General features: G+C 39.6%; 1 protein-coding gene across 1 annotated transcript in view; it reads right to left on the bottom strand.

Annotated features, from left to right (window-relative positions):
• Positions 1 to 58: 58 nt before the first annotated feature.
• Positions 59 to 12179, bottom strand: part of LOC128514135 (transient receptor potential cation channel subfamily A member 1-like) — a 30041-nt gene continuing 17920 nt past the window's right edge. Inside the window, exons 14-28 of the mRNA XM_053487840.1 lie at positions 11720 to 11834; positions 11387 to 11553; positions 11076 to 11163; positions 9739 to 9798; positions 9078 to 9176; positions 8223 to 8293; positions 6628 to 6781; positions 6205 to 6294; positions 5795 to 5964; positions 4673 to 4802; positions 4377 to 4559; positions 3221 to 3289; positions 3008 to 3115; positions 973 to 1091; positions 59 to 379 (exon numbers count right to left, since the gene is read on the bottom strand). Of these exons, the coding sequence (XP_053343815.1) occupies positions 178 to 379; positions 973 to 1091; positions 3008 to 3115; positions 3221 to 3289; positions 4377 to 4559; positions 4673 to 4802; positions 5795 to 5964; positions 6205 to 6294; positions 6628 to 6781; positions 8223 to 8293; positions 9078 to 9176; positions 9739 to 9798; positions 11076 to 11163; positions 11387 to 11553; positions 11720 to 11834 (1825 nt within the window). The 3' untranslated portion in view covers positions 59 to 177. The remainder of the gene's footprint in view (positions 380 to 972; positions 1092 to 3007; positions 3116 to 3220; positions 3290 to 4376; positions 4560 to 4672; positions 4803 to 5794; positions 5965 to 6204; positions 6295 to 6627; positions 6782 to 8222; positions 8294 to 9077; positions 9177 to 9738; positions 9799 to 11075; positions 11164 to 11386; positions 11554 to 11719; positions 11835 to 12179) is intronic.

Genomic DNA, 12179 nt, shown 5'->3' with positions numbered 1-12179 from the left:
AGTAATTTAATGTTAAACGCTCTATCTATTCCTTGGGACTAGTCCTTAGTAAGTTCTAAGTGAGACGTTATTCGCTTACATTTTAATGTGTTATAATGCAATGTATATTAATTCTACCAGTATATGTTTAGTGTGAGATACTGTACGTCTAACATTTCAAAGAGCTCTACACCACCCTCAGGATTTTGATTGGGACTTTCTGGATCCAAGAGCTTGCATCAAAGGAGCCCAGCGAGATTTGTGTGATTTCACAGCCGTGATGGACCGGAAGTCGTCAGGTCCATCGTTCTCGTCCGCCTCTGTCGTGATTTCCATTTTCTGTATGATGAGCTTTAATAACATGTCTTGCTTCTCCAACGCCGAAGTAATCTTCTTCAGCCTTCAGGCCACAAAAAAAGCATTATCGCAATAATAAAAGTAAACTTTGGGTATGAATAAAAAATTGGTGCTGGGATGACTGAAGCGCAACTGGGTGTGTAACAGATTGGGGGGGATTGGTAGGAATAGAATTGAAAAAGAATTCAAATGAGAGACTAAGAATAGGGTACTGTATGTTTGGGAAGGGGCTAAGAGAGATGGGAATTGGAATGAGTATCCGAGGTGGGATAAAGAGGGATGGTGTTTGTATGGTAATGTATGATGATGAGGAAAGGACAGGAATGGAAGGAGTACTGGAATGGATGAAATTAGGACCAATCAGGATACATGAGTAGGGATGAGAGGAGTGGGAACTGGACTGGTTGGGAAGGATGGGATTGATATAAATAAGGGAAAGTAACACAACGAGGCAGATTGGCATCCGAGAAAGACTTGGAGAGAGTATCAGTGATCCCTCTATGGGAGTCTAAGTGAAGGTGAGATGTGTTGGCTGATTGGATGCTTTGTTCCTTACCAAATTATCCTTTAAAAAGATTTGAATGATCAGGTCGCACTTAGCTATTGTATCCTTCAACAAGATTTAATGATTCTCACCTGGATTTGTGCTTCATCATTTCTGCCTCCAATGGACCTGATTTTGTCACTTGAGTGTTTAAACGAGTGCGCACTTCATTTTCTGGACTAACGGTTCCAAAGATTTGCTCCATCATTCCCTGCACATAAAGCATTGCAGAAAAAGTCAAGCTTTTTAAAGCCGATAAGCTTTACAGTATATGGCATTTTCATAAAAAGATTATACCTTTACCTGGGTAAAAACATATATTATTCTTATTCACTATGCAAAAATGTAATGCACTGTTTTTTTTTAGCTACAGTTGTTGGGTATTAAGTTTTTAAAAGGTTAAGTCATTAAAACTACACTACAGTACAGTTCTTATATAAGTGGCATAAATGACATATACTGTATGATTATGTTCTTCTTCTTTGTCTTTCGGCTGTTCCCTTTCAGGGGTCGCCACAGCGAATCATCTGCCTCCATCTAACCCTATCCTCTGCATCCTCTTCTCTCACACCAACTAACTTCATGTCCTCTCTCACTGCATCCATAAATCTCCTCTTTGGTCTTCCTCTAGACCTCCTGCCTGGCAGTTCCAACCTCAGCAATCTTCTACCGATATATTCACAATCTCTCCTCTGAACATGTCTAAACCACCTCAATCTGGCCTCTCTGACTTTATCTCCAAAACATCTAACGTGGGTTGTTCCTCTGATAAACTCATTCTTAATCCTATCCATTCTTGTCACTCCCAAGGAGAACCTCAACATCTTCAGCTCTGCTACCTCCAACTCTGCCTCCTGTCTTTTCTTCAGCGCCACTGTCTCTAAGCCGTAGAGCATCGCTGGTCTCACCACTGTCCTGTACACCTTTCCTTTCATTCTCGCTGATACTCTTTTATCGCACAACACACCTGACACTTTTCTCCACCCATTCCAACCTGCCTGTACCCGCCTCTTCACCTCCTTTCCACACTCTCCGTTGCTCTGGACCGTTGACCCCAAGTACTTAAAATCCTGCACCTTCTTTACCTCTGCTCCCTGTAGCCTCAGCAATCCTCCTGGGTCCCTCTCATTTACACACATGTATTCCGTCTTGCTGCGGCTAACCTTCATTCCTCTGCTTTCCAGAGCATACCTCCACCTCTCCAAATTTTCCTCCACCTGTTCCCTGCTCTCGCTACAGAGCACAATGTCATCTGCAAACATCATAGTCCATGGGGACTCCTGTCTTACCTCATCTGTCATCCTGTCCATCACCAGAGCAAACAAAAAGGGGCTTAGAGCCGATCCTTGATGCAGACCCACCTCCACCTTAAACTCTTCTGTCACACCTACAGCACATCTTACCACTGTCTTACAGCTCTCATACATGTCCTGCACCACTCTAACATACTTCTCTGCCACTCCAGACTTCCTCATACAATACCACAGCTCCTCTCTTGGCACCCTGTCATACGCTTTCTCTAAATCCAAAAAGACACAATGCAACTCCCTGTTACCTTCTCTGTACTTCTCCGCCAGCATCCTCAAAGCAAATACTGCATCTGATGTACTCTTTCTAGGCATAAAACCATATTGCTGCTCACAAATGCTCACCTCTGCCCTTAACCGAGCTTCCACTACTCTTTCCCACAGCCTAATTGTCTGGCTCATTAACTTTATACCTCTATAATTGCCACAGCTTTGCACATCTCCCTTGTTCTTAAAAATTGGCACCAATACACTTCTCCTCCATTCCTCTGGAATCCTCTCACTCTCCAAGATCTTGTTAAACAAACTTGTCAAAAACTCTACTGCCAGCTCTCCTAAGCACTTCCATACCTCCACAGGTATGTCATCAGGACCAACAGCCTTTCCACTCTTCATCCTCTTCAACGCCCTTCTCACCTCACTTCTACCAATATTTGCTACTTCCTGTTCCACAACAGTCACTTCTTCTACTCTTTGTTCTCTTTCGTTTTCCTCATTCATCAACTCCTTAAAGTACTCCTTCCATCTTCCCATCACCCTCCTGGCATCTGTCAGTACATTTCCATCTCTATCTTTAATACTGTATGATTATGTTACTAACCTGAAATTTGGCACACTTCCTGTTTGGGTAGAACGTGACACTAGGTTTGTCCACTCTCTTCATGAACCAATACGGCAGTTTTTCTTCCAGAGTAGTATGAAGATTTATCTGTGTAAGAGTGAATGACATATTTAATGACCAGTAAAGTGTGATAATATGGGATATGCGGTATGGTTTTAATGAATCGATCTGTTCAATTTATTTTTGCAACACCTGCATGGCGATCCTCTTTAGTGCAGCATTCCTTTGAACCTCAGCAATGTCCCCTACTGCCAAACCAATCTAAGGAAATTCATTCAAATAAATAATCATTTCAGGAATTTTTTTTTTTTTTTTTTTTTAATAAATGCAATCGAAAACGCTCACAAGAAAGCAGTTTCTATTAAAGAATTTTTTGGCAAACAATTAAATAAAGCAGAATATAATAAGTCATAAAACCTAGCCCAAAAGAATGTCTAATGAATGAGACACCAGTCGATCAGAGGTCATCGTGCACACAGACTCATTCACACCTATGGATGATTTTGCAATGCTAAACCTATCTATTGGGAAGGGATTTAAAAAGTTAAAAGAAAACTGAACACAGAGTAGAACATCAACACAAAAGTCACACCAACAGAGCCCAGAGCTCAGGACTGAAGTACAGATTATACACCATCAGCCATAATCCAATGTAAAGGGTTATGCTCAGTATTGTGTACCATTGATGCCTCTTGGGCAGCTCTGGATCCTCGGTGCACGGCTCCGCAGGCCCTCTGGGGCTGTAATGTGGTATCTGGCACCAAGAAGTTAACAACGAATCTTTTGGGTGCTGTGGGTTGTGGGATTAGGCCTCACTGGATAAGACCTGTTTGTCCCGCACCTCCCATGGGGGCTTCATCGGATTGGGATCTGGGGACTTTGGAGCTCATTGCTAGCTGGGTCTCGTTTGCAGCACACTGTGATGTGAGTGGCAATGATCTTGTCCAAAAGACATGCAGATTAGGCTAATTGGTGTTCCCAAATTGCCCATAGAGCGTGAATGCACGTGTGAATGTACCAATGGTCACCATTGGTCTCTATCATGCCTAGTTGGACTACAGACGTTCCTTGATGGATTGATAAATGGATGGCTGGCTACATACTGTACAGTACAATAGGGTATACACACAAAAAAATTGTCCAACATTTTTATACTTCATTTAATTCTATGGCAGTTTAGTAATATAATTATGGTATTAACAGGGCATTATATCTTGCTAGATTTCCCAGTTAGTGTGGTTATTAAAAAATCAAAGTTGACCCATGAGGGTTTTCATTCTGCTTCATACATTATATAAAGATGACTTGCATGATAGAAAATGTTGATTTCTTTTTTTTTTTTTTTTACCATCAAATTCATGAGAAGAATTGGCATGAAGAGGACGAAGATCACAAATATATAATAGGTGATTCCTGGAAAAGCCAAATGCCCCTGATTGTATGCTTCCAGAAACGCGGTATCATAATTCAGCTCTCCAACTGTCATCACAAATGTCTGTGCCAACGATAGACCAATTGAGTTGAACTCGCCCTAATAAAAAAAAAAGAAGATAAATGTATTATTGTATTGTATTTTATTCAATTAAATAAAACAATATATAATCAATGATGAAACAAATGGAATGAGTATCAATTGCAACTTACTCGATGAAGCATCAGTGCATGGAAGGACAATCCAAAAGCCAGCAACAGTAAGAAGAAAAGGACAAGGACACTAAGGAGTGTCCTTATGATTTCTCCAAACATTACAACATAAATACCAAAGCGATCAAACCTGTAGGGAAATTGCAAACACATTTTAACACACTGGCACAGGAATACACTCATCAGGCTGTAACAGGGTTTAGAACTGGCCTGTTGAGTTTTTGAGTGAATGGGAATTGCAATATTATTGCTTTCAGGAAATATGGTGTTCATCTGATTTCTAACTAGGAAAACGGAAAGAAAGCTCAGAATTCCTTGTACTGTATTAACTTTAGCTCAATTAATTTGAGGCAGTAATATACACCATATTAACCATAATAGTAACAGCACAAAATATGATCAAATTAACAGTGATTATCGATTATACACCATCCATGTGGGGACAGGACCATGGGCACTCAAGACTCACCCAAGCCTGCAAGGAACAAATGCTAGCCTGTCTGGTTTGATTCTATAGAAAAGCCAATGATATAGAAATGATATAGAAAAGCCAATTCAGCACAAATTGATGAAAAAGTCATTGCTGGTCATGATAAGAAGGCGCTAGAACACCAGGTGCACCAAAGCCCAAACACCACCAAATACCATGTGACCCAACAGGCAAATAGCCCTAGGCTGCCGGCCTGGCCTTCAAAGGTCCCAAAAATCCCAAAAGGACAAAAAAGTCCAATCCACTTGGGCCCCACCATGCAACCCACAGCACACAAAGTGTCAGCAGCCAACATGCTGATGACAGACACCACAAGACACTGCCAGAGGATCCGTGCCCTGAGGTGCCAGAGTTGTCCAGGCGGCACAAGGGGAACCTACACAATTATGTTTTGCCTTGTAATGTTATGGCTGATCGGTATGCATGGCTTATGATGTAGTTAGCTGGCCATATTAATGGTGGTGATGAATGATATACAGTAATGTCTCATTTCAAGGTAACTGGAACACTAAACTAGATGTACTACACTAGATGTACTATATTAGTTGGGGGTATATGGAGGAGTCGGTTATAGTGGTGGAGTCAGAGTCAATTTACAGAACTGTTATTAGTTTTAACAGGGCTCTTTTTACCTCTGGAAATAAAGCAGGAAGTTGATCCATGCAAACAAAATAGCTAAAGCTCCGGCCTGCCAATGCAGATTCCCTTCCACACTGAAGAACATCGGAGTAACGAAAGTAAGAGAGAAAACGGCTGTTGCCCAATCTGCTGCATTTGAGGAGTCCAAAAAGTAAGTCATTCGCTGGTGGGACAAAGTGAGCACAAAAAGATATGATAAAAAACAATGATTTTAATTTTTCATTATATTTCAGTATAAAAAAATTTCTGCACCATTTCTACCGAAGTTTTCTTCCTTTAATAGTGTATAATAATCGCACAATGCCTTTATCTGCCTGAACGTCAGCAATTTATTTATTTATGGCTTTGTCATCTCTTAAATCTACAGTATTTTATTTGCAGTATTTAAAACATCTTGTATTACCTGTTGTACTATTTGTATCACCTCTTTGCAAATGGCGTAAATGTTCATAACAAGGACCATCAGCATGGAGACTGAAATTAAATAGCTTTGCTGAGAGAGAGAGAGAGAGAGAGAGAGAGAGAGAGAGAATGAGAGAGAGAGAGAATGAGAGAGAGAAAGAGAATGAGAGAGAGAACGAGAGAGAGAGAGAGAGAGAATGAGAGGGAGAGAGAGAGAGAGAGAAAACAGTAAAATATTAGCCGTTTGAGCTAGCATGTTTTTAGCCTCCCATTAGCAAGCTACAGTATAGCACACCATCACAAATAACTGTTTCTTCATGGTTTCTCTGACCATATCTCTCATAATAATACTGTAGATAATAATATTTAGAGCAATGTCAGTAAATGCCAGAGTTTGGGGCACAAACTGTCTGACTTAGCATACTTTGCGGAAAGATCTGCGCTCCATGAAGAAGGTCGTGCCATTTGTTGTGTTGAATTGTGTAGGTTTCAAGTTGATGACGAGATATGTGAGAGGCAAAAGGCCCAACAGATACACAGCCAGGTTGAGTAAATGAGCTTTACTTCCATACGCTGTCCTGTGAGCAAAAATATAATAAAAACCATAAACAAGACATTAATTAAAATTAATCTATTCAAAATAGAATTCATATTTTTAATTAAAGTGATAATAATCTATAGAATTACGCAAAATGGTAATATATATACACACAGTTTCAAAAGATACGGAACCAGAGTATAAACATGAATAATGTACATCATCAGTGTCATGAAGCACAGGAGCCACAGAGCACCTTCACTCAGGACGAGAGGGTAGAGAGGTGCCTGGTGATGGGGTTCTGTTTTTCACTGGCCAACATGGGACACAACATTGCTTGTAGGATGCTGGGATGTTACAGTGCTTTGTAGCATTTTGGGGAAAATGCTTTTATTAATGAAAAAACAAATCACGGTAGAAGAGACTAAGAGGAGCATATGATGATTGAACTAATCAGATAAATGTCAAGTACAGGTCTGTGCAAACGTCTTGAGCCATCCCTCATTTCTTTAGAATAAATAAACTGAAATTAAATTCAAAAAAAAAATCTGCGACAGGCTGCAAATGTAAAACATTTAAAAAAATTGTAGTTTATGTAACAACCTTAGCAGCAACCTCATTTCCTCTCTCATCTGTTCCACCCACTCAGCATTCAGCATCACCGGTACACTAATCACTGGCTTGATCATCTGTCATCATCTCAGTTAGATGCTTTCAATGCTTAAGTGATTCATACTGTAGGTTACTGTGTGGCTTAACAGAGGAAAATGTTCTCTGAAGCTGCTCAGGTACAGGAATAAAATAAATAATAATAATAATAATAATAATAATAATAATAATAATAATACATTTTGGAAGCAAAATAAAGAAATGAGAGGTGGCTCAAGACATTACAGTACATACTGTAGGTCAGAATAAGATCAGGAAAGATTACTGCACATACTGCATCTTTAGTCACTTCATGAAAGAGGCTATACAGTACATGTGTAAATAAATAAATAAATAAATAAAGTTACACAATAAATACATTCACAACAGCTTTAATAGGATTTAAGATATTTAGTGATAAAAAAAAAAAACAAATCACATATGAAATTGAAGACATCCAGCATGAACATCCAGCTGCCTAACCATGACTACAAAACAATTCCTGCTATCCGTTATCACCCAAATAAGAATGGGTGCCATGCTGAGTCTGGCTCCTCTCAAGGTTTCTTTCTGTTGCCACCTCGGGAGGTTTTTCCCTGCCACTGTCGCCCCTGGCTCGCCTATCTGAGCATTTTGATTTCATACATGTTTTTCACATTTCATACCAACTATATAGTATAAATCTTTTATTTATTTGTGACAATGACAATTGTTAAAAGCGCTATACAAATAAAATTGACTTGAATTGAATTAATTGTGTAAGAATTACAGTATAAAATAAATATATTTTTATATGTAGAAGAAAGCATCTAATCACTAGGATGTTAGCCTACCATTTCATCTCTAAGTATTTCTGACACACAGGGTGTGTGAGCAGCTCCAGCCGGTTGTACTGAACCATTGCCTGCACAAACACAACACATGAGCACAGCACAAAATATTAATGTCAATAATAATGATATTCATGATGCTTACAATTCTATAAGAGATGTTCAAGTCAATCCTGGACTTCCGTTATGTGAAACAGTGTTTCCCTGGTGCCTAGAAAGAGTTCTCAGTACGCCTGAGCCATGATCGGACTGACTGTTTCATGTCTGAAACGCTGGCCTCCCAAGAACTCCTTTAATGGCCCAAATAGGTGGAAATGGCTTGGTGCAGAGTTCAGGAGTATATGGTAGATGTGGGAATGTCTCCCAACCGAGTTCCTGTAACGTGGTGTTTGTGAATTATTGTGTGAATGACAGTTCCGACAGATCGATGCTTCTTTCCTTAAGTTGGTTGATTTTCAAGGACCAGGTGTTTCACTCGCTAAACGTTCATGGAAACGACTGCAGTGGTCTCTGAGCCACATCCGCCGGGATCATCATTCATGGACGTACGTTACAATTTTTATGAGGCTAAGAGTCTGAGGATCTTACTGCACTTAAAGTCTTGTGTAAATGTCAACTGGTTTTACACCTTCATTCACCAGGAATTTACCCAAATTTAGTCCCGGTTTGACTTGAACGCCCCTCATAATTCAAAGTTATCACTTTTTTACAATTTTTTTTCATTAAATAGATATGGTATAAAGTTTAATATCACAAATTCTGTGTATTTATTTAACTTTTATAATTGTATTTATCATATTTAAATGTAAAAATATACAGTCTTGCTGTTTTGTGCACTGCAGCTCATTAGTTACTCACATTTAGAGCAGACAGAGGCTGAATATATTGATCTTTGTCCGTTTGAGAGGATTTTTGCACATTTACTGGAACTTGAAGCCACTGGAAATTGTATGTAATCTGCCAACAAAAAGGGATTACATATAAGCCACATATGATAATCAATGCTATTAAAAAAAATACATATAACACAATAAAAATAATGCTTAAGGGGCTTGGGAGCTGTTACTGGTTTTCTAAGCCATCCACATGCTATGGGTTGTATAATATAAACCATACAACTCTAGATTCTCTGTAGTCCAACTAGGGACTGTGGAGGCCAATAGTGACTATTGTATTTATTCCCATTTTAAAACCATGATGCGCCCACTGGTCAACATTCACACTCACATTAACACACTATGGGCAATTTGGAAACACCAATCAGCCTAATCTGCAAGTCTTTGGACTGTGGGAGGAAACCAGAGGACCTGGAAGAAACTTACAAAGCACAGAGAGAACATTCAAAGCCCATGCACACAGACCCTTAATTGGGAACCAAACCTGGACCATGGAGATGCAAGGCGACAGTGCTAACCACTAATCCACCGCGCCGGCAACCATATAACTACTTTACTACAAATACTACTAATCTATATTAACTGCATTTAAAAAATCAACATATAAAGGTTTTAACACGTACATGATAATCAGTGCTGTTTGGGTCATCCTCCGATTCAGTCATACAGTGATCCAGAAGATGCTGCATGGTAAAAAATACATTCAACAAAAGAAGTTTAACGTTTAAAAAAACAATTCTTTCTGTGTCAAATCCAAATGTCCAAATGAATGCACACTAATGACAACTTTGTGTGTAATCATATACTGTATGCATAACAATCTTCCAGCTAGCTGACTAACTTACATCTGGCGTATGGGACAAGCGGTCTACGTTAATACAGGGACACTAAACATACCGTGTAGCTTCTGTCTGTTTCAAATGATCATGATGTACATGTGATGCTACATTCTCTCCAGTAGAGGTCAGATTAATCCTAGTAGTATCTTATATCAACAGTCTTTCTTAATGATTAACTGCTATTCAATGTTATTTTGGAGGTACTTCAAGTTTTGACTGTACAGTATAATTCACTTGCACTTGTATCCAAACCGAATCTGATATCTGCTTTATGGCAATAATAAAATATAAAACTGTAATTTATTCATTTTCTATACCACTTATTCTGTACAGGGTCACGGGGGGGCCGAAGCCTATCCCAGGAGACTTTGGGCATGATGCAGGGTACACCTTAGACATGGTGCCAGTCCATCACATCCCACACATACTGTACACACACTATGGGCAATTTTGAAACGCCGATTAGCCAAGTCTGCATGTCTTTGGACTGTTGGAGGAAACAGTAGTAACCTGAGGGAACCCAGCAAGCATGGACCGAGGCGGGAAGCGAACCCTTGACCATGGAGGAGCGAGGCCACAGTGCTAACCACTACACCACCGTACAGCCTGGACTAAACAGTTCTCAAAAGTGGACTTGCGTGAAGTTTGACGGATGTTCAAGTCAAACCAGGACTTTTGATTGTACAAAATAACAGAACACAGCTATGAGAGTAAAAAGTGTAATACATTTATCACAGTGTTTTACTAGCACTTGGATAACATCAAGATACAGTAGAACGTTTTATCACTACACTGGAACCGTGATTGGGCCTGCTTCATGTCTGAAACACTGGCCTCCCAGGAACTCCTTTAATGGCTCAAACATGTGGGAGTGGCTCGGTTCGAGGTCAAGACTGTACAGGAGATGTTATTCCATTTGCTGAATTTTTACGAGGATGACTGCAGCATACCATATTTGCACCCTTTTAGGTTTTTACTGCTACTAAGAGTCTTATCACCGTACTGTGCTCGAAGTCTTCCGTTAATGTCAATTGGCTTAATTCCTTCATTCCTTAGTAATCAGAAGTCCCGGTTTGACTTGAACGCCCCTCGCATTATAAAGTAGACTTATAAGCACAAACCTTTGTCGACTCGGGTAGAAACTCGATTAAATCCAGCACAGGGCAGCGAGCGCAGCTCATTTTAGACCGATGCATAATCTCTGTTGACCTGCCATTAATCAATAACATTTTCATTCAGTTGTAAATGTGTACGAGTCTTTTGAATCTGCAAGTCAATAATAAATCATCCTTAGTGGATGATGGAATGTTTGAGTAAATTTAGATTTTAAAGCAGATTAAAATAAAAAAGTCATCATAACAGGACAGTAAAAAAAAAGAGTCTGTATCCAGAAGCAGTGTGTGTGTGTGTGTGTGTGTGTGTGTGTTCTCACCTCTTATTCTCAATAGCGGCGTTAGCTACATCTTTTTTCCCGTTGCGCACAGCTTCATGGAAGAACGAGGCGTGATTATTATTGAGCAGGATCTCAGCTCCTTGGTTCAGTAAGAGCTTCACAGCTGCGACGTGACCTTCACGTGCGGCCAGGTGCAGAGCTGTGTTCTGTACAGAGACAGTTTGGTCAAAAATAAAGGTGGATAAATAGAATGCATTCTACTGTGTGCAAAAAGTTGATGAAAAAAATGCAACAAAATTTAAGGGAAACATCATATCAAAAATGTTTTATTAAACGATCAAATATGAAATTTGAAATGATCAAATATTATACCCCGTCTTCGTCCGTGTTATCCAGCAGTTTGTTGTTTGCTGCCAGAAGGACAGTCATCGTTTGTGTGTATCCTTCAGCCGCAGCATGGTGTAAACACGACCAGCCTTTATAATCACTGCACATTAACACACACGCGGAATTCATTATGATAATCCCGACTTTAAACAATGAAACCTGCCTTTCATTACCTTTTTTTTATATTACTGCTTTTTTGTGATGCGAATCAATTAAATAATCTGTAGAAGCAGAGAGCTTGTATACTCAAGGTTCAATATTAAAGCCAATACATTTCTGCATAGATAAATAATAAATATAACACAAAAGAATATCACACTCGAGGCCGTGCTGTTGTACTGAATATCAGCATGGCTGTGATGCAGTCGTAAGTATGTAGATATCACAGGTGTGCTGATATTCAGTACAACAGCACGGCCTCGAGTGTGATATTGCTTTTATACTG

Source organism: Clarias gariepinus, chromosome 26 (genome assembly GCF_024256425.1).
Source record: "Clarias gariepinus isolate MV-2021 ecotype Netherlands chromosome 26, CGAR_prim_01v2, whole genome shotgun sequence".
Classification (NCBI taxonomy): Eukaryota; Metazoa; Chordata; class Actinopteri; order Siluriformes; family Clariidae; genus Clarias; species Clarias gariepinus.
This window is presented reverse-complemented; position numbering and strand designations above follow the sequence as displayed.